General features: G+C 45.1%; 1 protein-coding gene across 5 annotated transcripts in view; it reads left to right on the top strand.

Annotated features, from left to right (window-relative positions):
• svep1 (sushi, von Willebrand factor type A, EGF and pentraxin domain containing 1) overlaps positions 1 to 21,819 on the top strand; it is a 159,876-nt gene that overhangs the window by 114,512 nt on the left and 23,545 nt on the right. For all 5 annotated transcript variants that reach the window (XM_033018157.1, XM_033018158.1, XM_033018156.1 and 2 more), the window contains 5 exons: positions 2,797 to 3,469; positions 8,428 to 11,297; positions 15,565 to 15,793; positions 17,378 to 17,533; positions 21,580 to 21,643. In XM_033018157.1, the coding sequence (XP_032874048.1) occupies positions 2,797 to 3,469; positions 8,428 to 11,297; positions 15,565 to 15,793; positions 17,378 to 17,533; positions 21,580 to 21,643 (3,992 nt within the window). The remainder of the gene's footprint in view (positions 1 to 2,796; positions 3,470 to 8,427; positions 11,298 to 15,564; positions 15,794 to 17,377; positions 17,534 to 21,579; positions 21,644 to 21,819) is intronic.

The following is a 21,819-nucleotide window of genomic DNA, read 5'->3' as shown; positions in this document are numbered from 1 at the left end:
CTGAAAGACAGTTAAGATGTTCTAACCAATAACTTTCAAATCGGAAATAATCTAAATATAGATTGGAAGAAAGCAATGGTTTTATACAGTACCTCAAGATCTCAAAGCAGAAGTTGTTAATCACTGAACTACAGATGCCAGCAGTTAGCTATTATACATAGGCCTAGAAATTCCTGCACACAACTCTGGAAAAACTAGAAACAAAGTACAAATGGGTGGAGTAACTCAGCGGGTCAGACAGCATCGCTGAAGGATATGGATAGGTGATGTTTCAGGTTGGTTCTCTTCTTCAGACTGATTATAACAAGAGAAATATGTTGGAATGAACTGGAGATGCTGCTTTACACCAAAGTTAGACACAAAATGTTGGAGTAGCTCAGCGAGACAGGCAGCATCTGTGGAGAGAAGAAATGGGTGACGTTTCGGGTCAAGACCCTTCTTCAGACAAGAGGACCTTTCTTCAGTCTGAAGAAGGGTGCCGACCCGAAATGTCCCGAGATGCTGCCTGTCCCACTGAGTTACTCCAGCATTTTGTGTCTATGTTTGGAACAAGAGATCATTAAGCACCTGGAGTCTTCCCTTCAGGATGATCAATATATGAAGGGGCCCAACCGAAAAAGTCACCTATTCATGTCCTCAAGAGATGCTGCCTAACCTGCTGAATTACTCCAGCACTTTGTGTTTATGTTTATTAATCAGCATCCACAGTTCCTTGTGTCTGGAATAACTAGGCTACATAGGCCGAATCTGAGGCCGAAGATAGGCCGAATCTGGAGAAAAGCAATAGATACCTCTCCTGATCTGAAACTTGGCCCTTGACTTTCCAACAGGATTTTAAATCCTCTTCATCAGCATAGGACTCCACAAATGATATCAACAATAGTGTAAGGTAGAAAGGTCACCTCCAACATTATTTACAACCCCTCTATTCCAAAAACAAGCATTTCCTTCTATTTTTACGATACAATTTATTTGTCATTTGGACTCCTTGAGGTCCAAACGAAATGACGTTTCTGCAGCCATACATTACAAACAAATAGACCCAAGACACAACATAATTTACATAAACATCCATCACATTGCTGTGATGGAAGGCCAAAAAATCTTATCTCTCCACTGCACTCTCCCCCCCGATGTCAGAGTCAAAGTCAAAGCCCCCGGCGGGCGATAGCGAATTGTCCCGCGGCCATTAAAGCCACGCCGGGTGATGCAAGGTCGCACACCGGGTTCTTGGTGTTAGAGCCCCTGGCGTGCGCTCGCAAAGTCCTGCGGCCATTCCAAGCCGCGCGGGGCGATGATGTAAGACCCCGCTCCAGGTGCTCTTCAACCCCGCAACTCGGGCGGGAGAAGTCGCCGTTGCGGGAGCCCTGAAAAGCGGTCTCCCTCCAGGGACCCGCGGGCTCCCAGCGCCGCCGTCCGCCAGACCCGCAGTTGCAGCCTCCGAAACTCCGGAGGTCGGGCCGCAGCAGCGCTCCACCACCGCTCCACCCGCTCCACACTTTTCATAGCCCAGTTCCACAGAGATGGTGTTATTTATGGAGGCAGTGCTCAAACTATATTGCTTTTTATCACTGAGCTCTGTGACCTCCTTTGGCCTCATGCACAGGCTGTCTTCTACTAGGACAGCTTTGTCAGTGGAGTTCAAAGTCACAGTTGTTCTTGAACCCGTGACCTCAGAACAGGCAGAACAAGCACAAGCTTTTACCTGCATTGCAAACCTTGCCAGCATTTGGGCAATATCAAGCCTGACCTCATGTAGTCTTACAGAGATTTTCCTGGCAAACCTTTTCCAGGAATCACCAGACTGATTCCTGGGATGTCAGGACTTTCAGTTCACCAGACTGATTCCTGGGATGTCAGGACTTTCATATGAAGAACGACTGGATAGACTCAGCTTGTACTCGCTAGAATTTAGAATATTGAGGGGGGATCTTATAGAAACTTACAAAATTCTTAAGGGGTTGGACAGGCTAGATGCAGGAAGATTGTTCCCGATGTTGGGGAAGTCCAGAACAAGGGGTCACAGTTTAAGGATAAGAGGGAAATCTTTTAGGACCGAGATGAGGAAAACATTTTTCACACAGAGAGTGGTGAATCTCTGGAATTCTCTGCCACAGAAGGTAGTTGAGGCCAGTTCATTGGCTATATTTAAGAGGGAGTTAGATGTGGCCCTTGTGGCTAAAGGGATCAGGGGGTATGGAGAGAAGGCAGGTACAGGATACTGAGTTGGATGATCAGCCATGATCATATTGAATGGCGGTGCAGGCTCGAAGGGCCGAATGGCCTACTCCTGCACCTATTTTCTATGTTTCTATGTTTCTATGAATACTTAATTGTATATTTTGACAACTGAACATGCTCCTTGCAGGTGCTGTCCTCACCCTGACCAACTCCCTGTGACATCCTTCTACTATCCCTGCTATTATTGCAACATGATTGTTCAACCTACCTCACTCTGCCGTGGCTGGAAGAGTGCAGCTTGTATTGTACTTTGGTCCATTAGAGCTGGCTGTCAAGATAGCAGTTGCAGGGTAAAGTGATGGCAACTGTGATATTTTGCAATAGGTCAATAGAGTATGATTGAGACTAACATAGTTGGGCATTACACAGAGTGACATCACAATGTTTATTGGGAACCTTACAATTGATGATCCCAAATTTTATTGGACATTTAAAAACATTAAGATGATACTCAACGCTGCCTTCATGGCATCAATATATGGTAATGCAAATTAAAATCTGTTGTCCCTCGTTACAGTGTCTAATTCAAACTCCTTCCTCTTCCTCTTGCTGCAGCTATACGTTGCTCGGTGTGGAGACCAAGCAGTGCCTGGCTAGTGGAGAGTGGAGCCACAGCACTGTGCAATGTGTCCCCATGTCATGTGGCCCAGCCCCAAACATTGACCACGCTTTTCCAGAAACGGGTCACCAGTTATACGGAGACACGGCGATCTACTACTGCACGGACGGGTACAGCATCTCGGGCAACTCTTGGCTGCTCTGTGACTCCACAGGAACGTGGACCCCTCCAGAAGGCCAGGCCACGCCGCGCTGTGTGGCCAACTTCTGCAAGAAACCAACATTTGCACCCCATGTGATTTTGGAGACGGTCGACAAAGAGAAATACCAGGCGGGCTCGCAGGTGGTGTACAAGTGTGAGGAGGGCTTCATGCTGAACACCTCCATCGCCATCGAATGCACCCGCGGTGGCCTGTGGCTCCCCTCTACCTTCAGTGTGCAGTGCATCCCCGTGCGCTGCGGGAAACCGCCGAACATTGAGCGAGGCCAAGTGAGCGGCACCAACTACAGCTTCGGTGCCATCGTGGCCTACAGCTGCAGCAGGGGCTTTTATGTCAAGGGCGACAAGAAGCGAGCATGCCAGGCCGACGGAGAGTGGAATGGCCGCCTGCCCAGCTGCCAGCCTGTGTCGTGTGGAGAACCGCCTCACTTAGTCAACGGACTTGTCCAAGTGAGTTCTAGTCTCATTATTAGTTATATAAATGGAACATGATGGAAAAGGTAGCGTCTGGAGAGAGAACAAAAGCTAACCTTTCTGATTAAACTCTCTTTCCACAGATGTTAGTGTAGAAATAGCAGAAACTATGACAGAAATATTTCAAATGTCATTAGAAACGGGAATAGCGCTGGAGGATTGGCGTACTGCGCATGTTGTTCCATTGTTTAAAAAGGGGTCTAAGAGTAAACCTAGCAATTATAGATCTGTTAGTTTGACGTCAGTGGTGGGCAAATTAATGGAAAGGATACTTAGAGATAATATATATAAGCATCTGGATAAACAGGGTCTGATTATGAACAGTCAACATGGATTTGTGCCTGGAAGGTCATGTTTGACTAATCTTCTTGAATTTTTTGAAGAGGTTACTCGGGAAATTGATGAGGGTAAAGCAGTGGATGTTGTATATATGGACTTCAGTAAGGCCTTTGACAAGGTTCCTCACGGAAGGTTGGTTAAGAAGGTTCAATTGTTGGGTATTAATGGTGGAGTAGCAAGATGGATTCAACAGTGGCTGAATGGGAGTAGCCAGAGAGTAATGGTGGATGGTTGTTTGTCAGGTTGGAGGCCAGTGACTAGTGGGGTGCCACAGGGATCTGTGTTGGGTCCACTGTTGTTTGTCATGTACATCAATGATCTGGATGCTGGTGTGGTAAATTGGATTAGTAAGTATGCAGATGATACTAAGATAGGTGGGGTTGTGGATAATGAAGTAGATTTTCAAAGTCTACAGAGAGATTTATGCCAGTTGGAAGAGTGGGCTGAAAGATGGCAAATGGAGTTTAATGCTGATAAGTGTGAGATGCTACATCTTGGCAGGACAAATCAAAATAGGACGTACATGGTAAATGGTAGGGAAATGAAGAATGCAGGTGAACAGAGGGATCTGGGAATAACTGTGCACAGTTCCCTGAAAGTGGAATCTCATGTAGATAGGGTGGTAAAGAAAGCTTTTGGTGTGCTGGCCTTTATAAATCAGAGCATTGAGTATAGAAGTTGGGATGTAATGTTAAAATTGTACAAGGCATTGTTGAGGCCAATTCTGGAGTATGGTGTACAATTTTGGTCGCCTAATTATAGGAAGGATGTCAACAAAATAGAGAGAGTACAGAGGAGATTTACTAGAATGTTGCCTGGGTTTCAGCAACTAAGTTACAGAGAAAGGTTGAACAAGTTAGGGCTTTATTCTTTGGAGCGCAGAAGGTTAAGGGGGGACTTGATAGAGGTCTTTAAAATGATGAGAGGGATAGACAGAGTTGATGTGGATAAGCTTTTCCCACTGAGAGTAGGGAAGCTTCAAACAAGGGGACATGACTTGAGAATTAAGGGACAGAAGTTTAGGGGTAACATGAGGGGGAACTTCTTTACTCAGAGAGTGGTGGCTGTGTGGAATGAGCTTCCAGTGAAGGTGGTGGAGGCAGATTCGTTTTTATCATTTAAAAATAAATTGGATAGTTATATGGACGGGAAAGGAATGGAGGGTTATGGTCTGAGCGCAGGTATATGGGACTAGGGGAGAATACGTGTTTGGCACGGACTAGAAGGGTCGAGATGGCCTGTTTCCGTGCAGTAATTGTTATATGGTTATATGGTTATATGTTGCTCGATCTCTTGTGTGCTCCCACCATTTTCTGTTTCCAATTTCCAGCATTTGTTGTATTTCTGTGCAGGTGAAAATATTCAAAAGACTGATCTGTTAACATTAGATCTCAGAAGCTATGTAGACCCTGACCTTATTAGGACTTGGCTGGGACTCTTCCTGGGAATGCCAGGTATAGAGGCTTTACCTGGAGAGGAGAGAGGTGGTGAATGCTCACTCAGCCTGAGAATCACCTCTACTGTAGATCAGGTTGTCCTATCGAGCATGCTTGACTCGGGACAGATTTTTAGATACTTAAACATTAGATATGAGGTAAACTTATATCAACTGTTATTGCATGCATTAAAATATGGAAGTTTAAAGGTTGTTTTTTTAGTATTTGCTGAGATGTTTACATTTTCAGTTTGTGAGGAAGTCTAGAAGAATAAAATGTAAATACAAAGCAAGACCATTCAGATAAGAAGTTAACAAACACTTCAACACACTGATTGGTAGAAGTGTGGAGAAAAGCATTGGATGCCATCTTGATCAATCATCTTAAATCTGTAGAAGCATTGGGTCTTTGTCATCTCGTGTATTCAGAGAGAGAATAGAAATGTGTCCACACATACATTAATGTAATATCTCCTCTTTAACATATGTCTCAATCCGAAATGTCACCTATCCATTTCCAAGTCATACGGTCATAAATATAGAAACATAGAAACATAGAAAATAGGTGCAGGAATAGGCCATTCGGCCCTTCGAGCCTGCACCGCCATTCAATATGATCATGGCTGATCATCCAACCCAGTATCCTGTACCTGCCTTCTCTACATACCCCCTGATCCCTTTAGCCACAAGGGCCACATCTAACTCCCTCTTAAATATAGCCAATGAACTGGCCTCAACTACCTTCTGTGGCAGAGAATTCCACAGATTCACCACTCTCTGTGTAAAAAATGATTTTCTCATCTCGGTCCTAAAAGACTTCCCCCTTATCCTTAAACTGTGACCCCTTGTTCTGGACTTCCCCCACATCGGGAATAATCTTCCTGCATCTAGCCAGTCCAACCCCTTAAGAATTTTGTAAGTTTCTATAAGATCCCCCCTCAATCTCCTAAATTCTAGCGAGTACAAGCCGAGTCTATCCAGTCTTTCTTCATATGAAAGTCCTGCCATCCCAGGAATCAGTCTGGCGAACCTTCTCTGCACTCCCTCTATGGCAAGAATGTCCTTCCTCAGATTTGGAGACCAAAACTGTACGCAGTACTCCAGGTGTGGTCTCACCAAGACCCTGTACAACTGCAGTAGAACCTCCCTGCTCTTATACTCAAATCCTTTTGCTATGAATGCTAACATACCATTCGCTTTCTTCACTGCCTGCTGCACCTGCATACCTACTTTCAATGACTGGTGTACCATGACACCCAGGTCTCGTTGCATCTCCCCTTTTCCTAATCGGCCACCATTCAGATAATAGTCTACTTTCCTGTTTTTGCCACCAAAGTGGATAACCTCACATTTATCCACATTATACTGCATCTGCCATGCATTTGCCCACTCACCCAACCTATCCAACTCACCTTGCAGCCTCCTAGCATCCTCCTCACAGCTAACACTGCCCTCCAGCTTCGTGTCATCCGCAAACTTGGAGATGTTGAATTCAATTCCCTCGTCCACATCATTGATATATATTGTAAATAGCTGGGGTCCCAGCACTGAGCCTTGCGGTACCCCACTAGTCACTGCCTGCCATTGTGAAAAGGACCCGTTTACTCCAACTCTTTGCTTCCTGTCTGCCAGCCAGTTCTCTATCCACATCAATACTGAACCCCCAATTCCGTGTGCTAGGTGCTAAGTGATAGGAGTTGAATTAGGCCATCGAGTCATGGCTGATCTGTCTCTCCCTCCTAACCCCATTCTCCTGCCCTCTCCCCACAACCTCTGACACCTGTACTAATCAAGTTTTCTGGGGATGCTGCCTTACCGACTGAGTTGCTCCAGCATTTTGTGTTCTTTAATGTAATAGGTATGCATGTCCATCTTAGCTTTTGAAATTGTTACCAGACTTCAACACAAAAGTGACCCGCTTATGTTTGCTTGCACAGCAGTACAACTTTCTATCCCTCATAGAATCAGGTACAGGTCAGAGAGGAACCTCTTGCCATTCCTATGTTTGCTTTCTCTGCCTTTCAACAAGTTGTCTTTATATAGTGCTTAGGAACTCTCAGATATCACTGTACAGTGTTTAAAACTAACGTCGCTATCAAAATGTAAGAAATGCAGCAAGTCAAATGTTGCAGCTACCAACTCCAGCTAACAGCAAATACAAATGGTAAAACAGTTTACGGGTCTTAACCTTATCCTCAGTAGTAATGGATTTTGAAGTCTTAATGACATTGCTCATTTTTGAAAATAACTTTACACAGCTATAAAGAGTACAATGTAGCAAAATATATCTCAATCGTACAATGTAACATGGCAAAAACAGTGACTGATTATCAGTAGTACCTTTCCAGTGTGAATTAAGAAATATGTAAAAGACGATAATATCTATGCAAAACATGAAATGCTGGAGGAAATCAACAGTCAGGCAGAATCCGTGGAGGGAATGGTTAGTCAATATTTCCCTTCCTCAGACTTCAGCCAAGTTCTAAGCGAAGAAGGTTATTTGGTCTCAGGAAAAGCAACAAGATTTTTGTAAATTATGAAAAATAATTCATTAAAATCCATCATATAGGAAGGTCCTCATACACTTAACAATAGCTAAATTGATAGTCAAAGACACTGATGAAAAAAAAGGTGTTCTGCTTATATTTTAGAATGGTTCAAACCATTTTGCAGACAGTGTTAACCTTTGCTGCACTGTCAGCATTATAATATAAATCATTCTGCAGACAATTTGTGCTGCGCAAGTTCCTAAAAATAGCAATGAAATAACGTTATTTCCCGTGAGATTGAGAGATGAATATTGCAGAGGACATTAGGCAACTCTCTCAGTGTTTTATTTTAATATAAAATAAAAAATAAATATAAAATATAAAAGCCTTTGGATTTTTTTAAATATCACCAGCTAGTGGTGACCAGCTCCTGCTCAATGTTTCGTCCAAAGCTGCTACTCCTGACAATAAAGTGGTGTCAAATTACCACACGGAGCCTTGATTCTTGTGCTCATGCCTGAAGACAGGTTATGGGTTCAAGTCAGGTCGCAACCTTCTAACTTAATGGCATTAAGAGCCACGATATGAGGGTCATTCACTGACCCAGGACTGATGCTGTAAGTGATAACTGAGTAGATAATAAACCTTTTGCTCCTTTTCTTGAATTGCAGGTTAAGAATGGCACGCTGTTTCAGAGCAAAGTCAGGTATCATTGTCACCATGGCTATCGATTGGTGGGGAGTCCCATTCGTACCTGCCAAGGCAATCGAAACTGGCACAGCGAATCGTACCCTTCCTGCATCGCCGTGGTCTGCGGGCCGCCTCCAGCTGTGAAACACGGACGCTTCGTGGGCTCCGGGTTCATCCTCGACGCGCGGGTCGAGCTCCAATGCGAGGAAGGGTATGTGGTGTCTGGAAAAGCAACGATGGCCTGTCGGGAGGACGGCCTGTGGGATGCAAGCCAACGTCCTCATTGCATTCCGCTGCAGTGCCCCGAGCCATCGTTGTTGGGACGGGACAGCAATCTGCTCATCCACCAGACAGACACGGGTGGAGTCGTCCTGCTGGAGTGTGCTGAGGGCCACGTCCTGGAGGGAGCGTCCAGCCTCAAGTGTCTGGAGTCACAGCAGTGGAACGACTCCTTCCCTGTTTGCCAGCCCATTATCTGCGGCAAGCCTCCGGAACTTCAGTATGGTGACGCCTTGTTTTCTGACCTTCACTTCGGCAGCACTGTCAACTACACCTGCACCGGTGGGTTTGTATTGCAGGGGCGGCCGTTACTGACCTGCCGAGCCGACAAAACTTGGGGGGACGCCGTGCCGGAGTGCGTGCCGATCGAGTGCTCTCAGCCGGATTTGATCGGGAACGGAATCGTGGACATCCAGGGGCTGACATATCTCAGCCACGCCGTGTACACTTGCAAGCCCGGCTTCCGTCTCAGGGGCAACGCTGCCGTCACCTGCGGTGAGAACGGCGAATGGCTGGGAGGACGGCCTGTCTGCCGGCCAGTAGAATGCCCACCTCCCCGGGCAATAAAGAATGGAAGAGCCAACTTTGAGAAGTTGTACTACCGGGAAGCCCTGACATACGGGTGCAATACAGGCTTCAAGCTGGAAGGCCAGGAAAGGCTGACTTGTTTGGAGACAGGCGAGTGGGACGCAGAGGCACCCATCTGCAAGCTTTTCAGATGTGAACCACCTCAGCTTATAGACAATGGCTTTGTCGAGGGCTCTGACTACAGCTACGGCGCTCTCGTTTTCTACAGCTGCTTCCCTGGCTTCCATTTGGTTGGCAATCCCACGCACATCTGTGAGGAATCCGCCTGGTCCACTATGGCCCCACATTGTGCACCTGTAGATTGTGGGCTGCCTCCCCACATAGATTTCGGAGGGTACTTGGTCACCCGGAATCAGGATGGAGATGTTCATGGCGGATCTGTAAACCACGCGGGTCCAAGTGACAAAGGGCATGGCTCTGACATCGCAACTAATCTCCTCCCGTCAGACCTCGATCCAAAGAAAAGTGTTCCCGCTTCTAGCTCTGAGCGTGTCCCACATCCCAGGTCCAGCGACAACAAGCAAATGTGGAATAATCCAAACGTAGACATTCTGCAGAGCTCCGAGTTCATGAGTGGAACAGTGATTCAGTATCACTGTTATAACAGCTACGAGCTGGTAGGATCGCAAATCTTGGAATGCCAAGAAGATGGCACTTGGAATGGGAGTGCACCCGCCTGTCTCCTGATTGAGTGTCAGCTCCCTGTGAAACCGGAAAACGGTTATGTTAAGTTTTCCAGCAACTTGCTTGGCAGCAGGATAGAGTATGGGTGTGAGCTTGGCCATGAGCTCGTTGGCTCGGCCACCAGGTACTGCAGCTTCAACAGCGAGTGGGGGGGCGATCCTCCCACCTGTCAACCGGTCTCATGTGGCCTTCCCAGCCAAATCCAAAATGGCGTCACAATGGGTGACAACTACATTTACTCCAGCATGATAACTTATGCCTGCAAATCTGGGTTTTTACTGGTGGGGCAAATGGAAAGGACTTGTCAGGGCAATGGGAAATGGAGCGGAGAAGTACCGCAGTGTGTCCCCATCTCCTGTGGGCCACCCCCCGTTCCCGACAATGGCAATGTGACCGGACTGGATTACACTTTCCAGACGCTGGCAACTTATAGTTGCAACAATGGGTACATGATTAAAGGAGGTTTGACTCGTACCTGCCTTGCCGATGGCAACTGGAGCGGGGAGATGCCAGAATGCATAGAGACAACATGCCCACCGCTCACTGCGTTGCTGAATGGCCAAATCACAGGATCTGAATTTACGAATGGGAAGAAGATACAATTCCATTGTATGGATGGTTACTTATTACATGGTGCACCAAGCCTTGTGTGTCAGGGTGATGGAAGCTGGAGTGATGAGGCACCTCAATGCACCCCAATCAACTGTGGTCCTCCAGAAGATATCTCCCATGCATTGATTCGTGGGTCTAGCTTCAGCTTTGGGGACTCCGTGAAGTACGTATGTTTTCTTGGATATGGACTGATAGGCACTTCAGTCAGACATTGTCTACAGAATGGGTTATGGAGTGGCAGTGTTCCAAAATGTGAACTGTGCAAATGTACACAACCGGACATCCACAACGGGTTTACTACAAATCAAGACATCATTTGTGGAAACTTGGTATCCTTCCAGTGCATGGAGGGCTTTAAGTTACTGGGCCCTTCTCAAGTTCTTTGTGGAGCTGAAGGGAAGTGGAATTCAAGCCTTCCCTACTGTGGCCGAATTTCCTGTGGTGCTCCTCCGTTGATACGCAATGCATTTTTTAACGGGAGCAGCTCCTTGCCGGAGAATGCAGTAGCCTACAACTGCTTTCCTGGCTACATCATGAAGGGGAAGGCTGAAGTCTTCTGCACAGAGAGAGGCAAATGGAGTCAGCCCTTTCCAACCTGTATGCCCGTGAGCTGTGGGCCACCACCACCCTTACAGAATGCTGTTGTTATCGGTGAACAACACACCTTCAGGAGCAGAATACATTACAGGTTAGGACTACGCTCACTCGGAACTTATTAATAACTTTCATATCAATCATATGGTGTCCGTTATTTTGACTAGTACTGATCCAAGGTTAATGAGCCAATGGTTGCTTTTGAACATAAAGTGCTGGAGTAACTTGGTGGGTCAGGCAGCAAGTCTGGAGGACATGGATAGATGATGTATCAGGTCAGGACCCTTCTTCAGACACATTGTGGAAGAAAGCAGAAGAGAGGAGGGGCAGGACCAAGTGTGGCAGGTAAACAGTAAACACATGCGAGAGGGGAGGATAGGCAGATGGTTGGATAGAAGCCAGAGATGAAAAAAATGGAGTGGGACAAAACGTTTGAAGCGAATTGTGAAGCCAGATGAAGGAATGCCCGCGGGGAAGGGGGGTGGTGGTGGGTGGTGGAAGGGGAGAAATAGGTGCGAGTCCAGGTGGGGCACAGGGATCGGGTGTAAGGAAGGGGAGGTGTGGGGGTGAAAGGGGAGGGGGGGTGTTGTTAGAGGTCACCTAAAATTGGATCAGAAATTGAAGCGGAAAGCTTCATCACCTTTAAAAAGTATTCGACATCCAAGATTACCGTTTCTAAAGACAGAATGTGTGAATAAGCTTGAAACCTCAGAAGGAATAGCATAGATCTTCACATAATTTTACAATGATCATTTCCATGCACAACTCAGCAAATGAAAATCCCAAAAACTGCACACACAGAAAACCTGAACTAAGAATAGAAAGTGCTGGAAATGTTCAGCAGTCGTCAAGAGTGTTTTATTGTCATGTGTCCCAGATAGAACAATGAAATTCTTACTTGCTGTAGCACAGCAGAATATGTAAACATAGTACACTGTAAACAATATATATACACATACACACACACACACACACACACACACACACACACACACACACACACACTGTATATATACATACACACACATACTCAAAAAAACAAACAATAGTAGTGCAATAATAATAATTAATAATGATATTCTATTGAAATTCAGAGCTTATTTGAGGTTGTAGTGTTGCACAACATGTGTGGTGTGGTGTGGCAGTCTGGCAACATGTGTGGAAAGAGAAGCAATTAATTCTTTGGATCAAAGACTCGTCATCGCATCTCTTAGTCCTGGTGAAGGATTTTCCATCTGAAACGTTAAATGGTTCTCTTTTCACAAATGCTGCTGGATCTGCTATGTTTGCCGGCAATTCTATTTTTATTTCTACAAGTGAATCAGTCCATGTCTGCCTATGACAGTACTGAAACAACATTCAGGTGCCGGTTGATAAGTGGCAAGTAACATTTGTGCTACACAGCCAAACACAGCTAAATTTGGCCAATTGGTTTTTTTTTTGTGCAGTAACGATACAGGACTTTAACAAGAAACATTGGCCTTTATGAGTGAGTACAGGTGTAGATTTACCAGAATGATTCCTGGACGCCGAGGTTAAGTCAGGAGAGCTTCCATAGACTAAATGTTTAAGAAAGAACTGCAGATGCTGGAAAAATCGAAGGTAGACAAAAATGCTGGAGAAACTCAGCGGGTGAGGCAGCATCTATGGAGCGAGGGAATAGGTGACGTTTCGGGTCGAGACCCTTCTTCAGACAGATGTGGAGGTGGGGGGCGGAGACAGTAGGCTTAGACAGTGGCCACCTCCAACGGGATCCCATCTTCCCATCTCCCACATCTTCCCATCTCCTCCCCTTTCGGCTTTCCGCAGAGATCGCTCCCTCCGTAACTCCCTGGTCAATTCATCCCTTCCCACCCAAACCACCACTTCCCCTGGTACTTTCCCTTGCAACCGCAGGAAATGCTACACTTGTCGCTTTACCTTCCCCCCCTTGACTCCATCCAAGGACTCAAGCAGTCTTCCCTGGTGAGGCAGAGGTTCACCTGCATCTCCTCCAACCTCACTGATTGCATCCGCTGTTCTAGGTGTCAGCTGCTCTACATTGGTGAGACCAAGCGTAGGCTTGGCGATCGCTTCGCCCAAAACCTCCGCTCTGTTCACACTAACCAACCTGATCTCCCAGTGGCCCAGCACTTCAACTCACCCTCCCATTCCGAATCCGACCTTTCTGTCCTGGGTCTCCTCCATGGCCAGAGTCATTCCCACCGCAAATTGGCAGAGCAGCACCTCATATTTCGCTTGGATAGTTTACACCCCAGAGGTATGAACATTGACTTCTCCAATTTCAGGTAGTCCTTGCTTTCTCCCTCTTTCCCGTCCCCTTCCCAGCTCTCTCACAGCCTACTGTCTCTGCCTCTTCCTTTCTTCTTCCCGCCCCCCACCCTCCCCCCCCCCACCTCCACATCTGTCTGAAGAAGGGTCTCACCCCGAAACGTCACCCATTCCTTCGCTCCATAGATGCTGCCTCACCCGCTGAGTTTCTACAGCATTTTTGTCTACCTTCCATAAACTAAATGTGTGTTAATCTGAAATTTGGAAGATTACGGGATGATTTTTGTAGATTGATGATGCATGTGAACCAATCACACATAAGCCAGCGTCACTAACTCCACCACATTATAACACTTATACTAACACTGGTTTCCGGCACGGCCAGTCTGAGCAGCTAGGATGTACTGACAATCTATCGTCCTTAATGCTGTTAAGTTTCAGTGTTGATTAAAGATGTATTTAAATCATAGGTACACAAAAAAGCTGGAGAAACTCAGTGGGTGCAGCAGCATCTATGGAGCGAAGGAAATAGGCAACGTTTCGGGCCGAAACCCTTCTTCTGGCCTATTTAAATCATACACTGTCTTTGGTGCTTGTTTACAATTTTGATTAAACTTTTCAACTGATTTGGGGACCAATAATATAAATAGAAAACAAATATAAATATAAATTAAAATAGAAACTTGTTCTGCTGCTAAGCATCTGGGATAGTAGTCCAAAAACTAGAAGGTGTACACAAAATGCTGGAGTAACACAGCGGGACAGGCAGCATCTCTGTAGAGAAGCAATGGGGGACGTTTCGGGTCGAGACCCTTCTTCATCTGATCAAAAACTAACTAGATATAGGAGGAGAGTTAAGAAGCAATTCTACATTCAGTACACAATGCATATTTGGGATGTTCTTCTGCCAGCAGCAGTTTAGTGATATAGCTTGGAAACAGGCCAGACGAGTTCCATCACCAACCATTGATTGCTTGTTCACACTAGTTCTATGTTATCCCACTTTTGCCTCCACTCTACACATTTTTGAAAATTTACAGAGGCCAATTAAACTACAAACCTGCACTGGAGGAAACCCATGGGCCTCGGGGTGAATGTGCCAAACTCAATGCAGACAAATCCCGAACATGAGTGTGATGTTGTGAGCTGCACCATATTATTTTAAACATCGATAGATTTTTGTGAAGGGAAATGAGAACAATGTGAGTACGTGGAATTAGATCACAGATCTCATTGAATACTTGATGCAATGATGGCCTGAAGGGCACCTTTCTCATCCAATTGGTTGAGGCAGAATTCCTCATAACATGGAAGAAGTACCTGGAATTGTATTTGAAATGCTTTGATCTGCAAACTTACAGATCAAGTGCTGGAAGGTTAGATTAGGTTGAGTAACTCTTTCTCGCCTGGTCCATATCGGTATTGGTTTATTGTTGTCATTTGCACCAAGATGCAGTGAAAAGTTTGATGTGCATGGCTATCCAGCCAAATTATTACCATACATTAATACCTTTAAACCATGCACAAGTACATAAGGCAATGCAAAAAGAGAAAGGAAACTAGAGGGAAGGATATCGTGTAACAGAGGGGCTGCAATGAGGTAGGTTGCGAGATCAGCACTACTTTGTTACTTTGCGGGAGATCCATTCAATAGCCTCATAACAGTGGGGAAGAACCTGTTCCTGAATCAGGTGCTACACGCATTAAAGCTTTTGTATCTTTTGCCTGACAGAAGGGGGGGGATCAGAGAGAACAATGTGTTCATGGGCTTCTACTTCAGAAATGTCATGCATTTTCAATGACGATATTCTAGGGCCCTATTAATGTTTATGCATAAAGCTGAGCTTAATGTTGAATCTGAAATACCTACCTCCATCAAGGCACCCTCTCTCAGTATCAGCCTAGTTTTATTTGTAATTGAGGTTTGTGCTTGAATCCATAATATTGTGACCCAGGGGCAAGCATGCTACCCACTGAGCCTTGGCAGAGCCACTCGTGTGTGAAATCATTCTTGGAAATAAAATTAAGGAATCAAAACACCAACTTTGGTTTGCAAATGCTGACATGCAAAATCATGCTCTTTCCTGCAGATGCTCAGAGGGCTACGTCATGGAATCAGAGGGAGATACACAGACATGTTTGGAAGACGGCTCCTGGTCCACTCATAGTATTGCATGCAAACGCCAGAGCTGTCCCCTGCCATTCACCAGTCAGGCAAATGTTGTCTTCTCAGGAACAGTGTTTACAGTGAATGAAGGTATTGTCATCTCCTGTGAAGAAGGATACAGACTGTCAGGAGCCAACTTATCTACCTGCCAGGTAAATGTCTCAGCAGGCTTATTTTACAAACAAGAATTCTGTAGCAATGCAATCTATTTCTTCTTTATCTTTGTCTTATAAGCATGTGCATAAACAATGTTGGGCAGAATTACAACCCTGTAAAGTAATAGTGTAACACTATTGTGTAATATAATAGTGTAATGGTTGGGACAAGTTTGGAGGGATATGGACCAAACACAGACAGATGGGACTTGTGTAGCTGGGACATGTTGGCTGGTGTGGGCAAGTTGGGCCGAAGGGCCTGTCTCCACACGGCATCACTCTATGACTCTAGCACCGTTGTAAGGAATGCTCAAGCAGTAGTATCTATGCAGGAATTGAAGGATGTGGTAAAGTGAGGTGCAAGGACAATTATGTAGGGCATGAATACTCACATGGAAGACTTGGTTCGTAGATCCTTCTTCCGGTCTTCTTCTTCGGGTCTCGACCCGAAACTTCACCCATTCCTTCTATCCAGAGATGCTGCCTATCCCGCTGAGTTACTCCAGCATTTCATGTCTATCTTCGGTGTAAACCAGCATCTGCAGTTCCTTCATACACAATGGGCCAATGTAATATGTGTTTCTTATAACTACAGCAGGAGCTCTCAATATACAGTTCAAAGATCTCATTGATGGTATACTTGTAAAGCCAGGACAAGCAACAGGAACATTACAGTCTTCACAAAGATACGTTGAGCAGTGGTCAACACCCTCTGGAATTAGCTCTTCCCACCAATCCTTTTCAACAAATCCCAGCTAGTTTCTCAGCCTCTTGCAACTGAAAAATGTTCATAAATGTTAGTGTTTTCAGCTGAAATGCAAAGGGCACTAGCTCCCACCGTAGCTCCTTAATTCAACTCTATGGTCACTGTAGACGGGTTATGCATGCAACCTATAATGTAGTTACCTCATCACCACTAACCACGCCCCATCATATTAATATAACTGTAGTATCCTCCCTTTGTTCCTCCCACTAGGTCCCAGTACGCCTGAAGGCTGGATGCAGTCAGTGCTGGGACGTGTGTGCCATGTGCCATATTAAACTCCTAGTAAAGGTTACAGTGTGTCAGCTATCACTCCTTTACAGTCACTATCTAGGCCAAAGTTCTGAGCAGAGCTGTGTGAAAAGATTAGATTGTGGGCCTAGTTGGAGCACTTTTTCAACCAGTCAGCCACCATCTGCCTCATGTGGAAGAGTCTGCAGTTGTTGCATCCCATGTAGGCTGACTGGCTTTTCTCAGTGCCAGAAGGCTTACCAATTCGCACATTGCTTTCAGAGATCAATATATAGCATTCCTTATGTCATTGTATAGTGGGCACTGGTTCGTTATACGACTGGTTTGTTAAGTGACAGATTGAACCTCCCCACATTACACGTAGAGAAATTAATGTAAAAGAAAAATTCTATTAAAATTATGAACATGTTTAGACCATCATAATTTATAAGAATTGTGATAAATCAAAATGTAGGCACAGTCATGTAAATCACATATATTGGGGCAAAAAGTTTATTTTTAACATAATCAACTTTCATTTGGATTCTGCATTTATCACTGCATTAATCTACTTTCTGATCTTTCAGCTGAATGGGTCGTGGAATCCACCAATTTCTGATACTCTGTGTTCCGCTGTATCCTGTGAAGAACCACTTCCCCCAGTGCATGGCTCAGTTAAAGGAACAAGCTATCAATATAAAGCCAGCGCGATATATCAGTGTGACATCGGCTATGAGTTACAGGTATCATTTAGTGTTGTGATCGTATAATATGCCATTGGTCAAATGTTGTTGCTCCTCTTCCTAGTTTTTAGACCAATTCCTAAAGGATTATATTTTCCAATAGACAAAAAAAAAATCACTTTACTCAGAAAATACTGGAAACACCTTAACAGATTAGACCATACTTGCAGGCTTTTTGTTTAATTTGTATTCCTCTTTATACATCTAATTGAAACTAAAATTGAAGTACAGTCGTTAGGCATTTTGCATATGCGATGAGGCTGCAGGGTGACTTGGATAGGTTGGGTGAGTGGGCAGATGCACGGCAGATGCAGTATAATGTGGATAAATGTGAGGTTAGCCACTTTGATGGCAAGAAGAGGAAGGCAGATTATTATCTGAATGGTGTCAGATTAGGAAAAGGGGAGGTGCAATGAGGCCTGGGTGTGCTTGTACATCAGTCACTGAAAGTAAGCATGCAGGTACAGCAGGCAGTGAAGAAAGCTAATCTCCGACTGCAGGTGTACAGGACCCTGGTGAGACCACACCTGGAGTAATGTGTGGAATTTTGGTCTCCTAATTTGAGGAAGGACATTATTGCTATTAAGAGAGGGCAGGCTAATTCCCGGGATGGCTGGACTGACATATGAAGAAAAAATGGATCGACTGGGCTTGTATACACTGGGATTTAGTAGGATAATAATAATAATAATGGATGGGATTTATATAGCGCCTTTCTAATACTCAAGGCGCTTTACATCGCATTATTCATTCACTCCTCAGTCACACTCGGTGGTGGTAAGCTACTTCTGTAGCCACAGCTGCCCTGGGGCAGACTGACGGAAGCGTGGCTGCCATTCTGCGCCTACGGCCCCTCCGACCACCACCAATCACTCACACACATTCACACACATTCACACACAGGCAAAGGTGGGTGAAGTGTCTTGCCCAAGGACACAACGACAGTATGCACTCCAAGCGGGATTCGAACCGGCCACCTTCCGGTCGCCAGCCGAACACTTAGCCCATTGTGCCATCTTATACAAACATATAAAATTCTTAAAGGATTGGACAGGCTAGATGCAGTAAAAATGTTCCAGATGTTGGGGTAGTCCAGAACCAGGGGTCACAGTTTAAGAGCAAGGGGTAGGCCCCTTAGGACTGAGATGAGGATAAACTTTTTCACCCAGAGAGTTGTAAATCTGTGGAATTCTCTGCCACAGAAGGCAATGGAGGCCAATTCACTAGATGTTTTCAAGAGATAGGGCTAAAGAAATCAAGGGATATGGGGAAAAAACAGGAACGGGGTACTGATTTTAGATGATCAGCCATGTAAAGTAAAGCCTGGTAGTGCTGGTTCGAAGGGCCGAATGGCCTACTAGTGCACCTATTTTTTCATGTTTCTATACTGCCAAGTTATGGCTAATGGGTGTTTTAGATTCATAAATTCTTAGTTATACTGCATGCCCCAACTCATCCCTGCTGACCAAGTTGCCTCTCTGTTCTAAATCCCAGTTGCCGTCATTTGGCCCCATATCACTCTAAACCTTTCCATGTACCTGTTCAATTGTTCTTTAAAAATTGTAACTGTCACTCACCTGGCAGCTCGTTCTGCATACTCACCACCCTCATTGTGGAAACGCTTGTCATTTTTATTCTTTCTCTAAGAAAGAAAAACACATTAACCAATAGTTTTCTGTTGGATTGAGATGTAAATCCTCTTGCAAGATTATTTCACCACTGTTTAATTGGGTGTTAGCATATCTCTGCACTGACTCCCCCACTGTTGTGATGGACCCTCTGACCTGAAAGGATAGGAGAGTGATCAGGACCATCGCTCTTCTATGTTGTTGCAACCCCCCCCACCCCCTCCCTCACTCACAGCAGTCCCACAACCCCAACATTCCCAGCTCCTCATCATTGTGACAAGACTGGGAGATTCACTCTGCAAGATCAATATACTATGTGGAATCAAGGATGAAAACTCAAGCCATACCATTAAGTTTAGTGAATAGATTGCTTGACCAGGCCACCCAACAATGCTTCCAAGACGAAAGGACTTTGATTAAAAGCATTTTATTTTCACTTAGACATTCCAAAATTTTATTTTCACAAGACATTCCAGAATTATTCCATAATAAAGGTCAGTTAATGTATTGGTGGCACTCATGCACTTACAAAATTGATTGTCATTGAAAGACAGCAACTAGCATGTGCTGGCTGGTTGACCACAACTGCTACTGCAGTCTGAAAAGATTCCCAACCCAAACCGGTACTCACACATGTTCTCCAGGGATGCAGCCTGGCCCACTGAGTTACTCCAGCATTTTGTGTCTTTCCTTGGTAAACCAGCATCTGCAGTTCTTTGTTTCTACTATAATTCAATACTCTCCCTGCCACCTCCCACCTGTTTCTCTGTAGCTGTTTATGTCCTGAGAAGCAAAGCACAGAGGAGAAAATACAGGCAGACAGGTCCTCCCCAACTTATGAATGCCTGACTAATGAACAGCCCGAACATATGAGCGAGCATTTGGCAAACCAGCAGGATGGATTTGTCAGCTGCTTTGGAAGTGCAGGCATCTTCTGCTGTGTGAAAACTCAATTTGTGACTGCATTTCTGATTTATGAGAAGTTAGGTTAAAAATGGGTACCCTATCATAATGTAGGAAGAACCTGCAATCTCATTAATTTGCCGTTATACTGTAATTTCAATATATATTTTTTGAATCTCAGAGCGTTTTATAGCCACACTATCATCAATAGTTGACAGCAAACCCCAAAGAGAGATGTGTGCATGGGGCATCTTGGTCGGCGTGGGCACGTTGGGCCGAAGGGCCTGTTTCCACGCTGTATGACTCTAAGCATCCTCTCACTTGCTCCAAGTTAAAGTTGTAGCCGTGGTTCACTCGCGTGGGTCCCAACAAGACCTGCCTTTTTGATGGTTATATCAAACAGTCCTTGTTCCAGATGTACACTGCCCCTGTCTCCCAACCCTTTCTCTGCTACATCAATGACTGCATCAGGACTGCCTCCTGCACCCATGCAGAATTTGTGGACTTCAATAACTTCACCACCAACTTTCACACTGCCCTCAAATTCACTGGCAATTTGTCCAGGACCAGCCACGTTGAACAATAAAGCACGCCAATGCCTCTACTTCCTTAGAAGGCTGAAGACTTTAGGGGTGTCCCCAACAACACCCTCACGAACCTCTGCAGGTGTGCCCGAGAAAGCATTTAACGGGATGCATCACAGCATGGTTTGGGAGCAGCTCCATCCAAGACCGCAATAAATTGCAGAGGGTCGAGGACATAGCCCCAACCATCCCACAAACAAACTTCTCTTCCATTGACTCCATCAACACTTCACACTGCCTCAGCAAGGCTACCAGCATAAGCAAGGACAAATCTCACCCCAGTCACTCGCTCTCCTCCCCTCTCCCATCAGGCAAGAGGTACAGAAGTTTGAAAACGCACTTCTCCAGTTTCAGAGACAGTTTCTTCCCGGATGTTATTAGGCCATTGAACCATCCTCTCACCAACTAGAGGGGTCCTGCTCTCCCATCTACCTAATTGGGGACCTTCAAATTATCGGACTTTACTGGACTTTATCTTGCACTAAACCTCACAACCTTTATCCTACATCTGAACACTGTGGAGGGCTTGTTTGTAATCATCTATAGTCTTTACTCTGACTGGATACCATGGTTAAAAAAAAGCTTTTCACTGTACCTTGGCACACATGACAATAATAAACCAAACTAAAGATCGGGACAGGTTATCAGAACCCTGATTAAGAATTTTAAATGGTGCCTCTAAAGAAAGAAAAGATAAAAATATGAATCTGGGAGGGGCATTTACAGTAATGGAAAATAATAGTTTGGAAATTCTCTACTGACTTACCTTACTCCTCAGGATTGTCACAAATAATCTAGGAGATCACAGGGGCACTGACTTGAGACTGCTGAAACAAAATGGGCATCAGCAAAGAGTGCCAATTCCAGAGGTGCAGGACATTGCTTCTGGCTTCCTCCTTTTTCCAGTTATTGCTCTTTGTTTTCACCTTAGGGCAGCTTGGAGAGATTCTGCCAGACGGACGGGACATGGAATGGTACCCAGGTTTCCTGCAGGAGTAAGTAATTCCAATCAATAAATCCCCAGTGGGTTACTGTTTCAGAGCAGCTCACTCTTTGATTATACAACTTTGAGGTAGAATGCAAGACATGTGAGATAGAATGTACAAGAAATTAAGTGATATATGAAGCAAGGATTCAAGGTGAAACAAGTTAGTAATAGGATAAGTAAGGA

The sequence above is a fragment of the Amblyraja radiata genome, chromosome 3 (assembly GCF_010909765.2).
Source record: "Amblyraja radiata isolate CabotCenter1 chromosome 3, sAmbRad1.1.pri, whole genome shotgun sequence".
In the NCBI taxonomy this organism is placed as follows: domain Eukaryota; kingdom Metazoa; phylum Chordata; class Chondrichthyes; order Rajiformes; family Rajidae; genus Amblyraja; species Amblyraja radiata.
The sequence above is the reverse complement of the archived record's forward strand: the minus strand, read 5'-3'. Positions and strand labels throughout refer to the sequence as shown.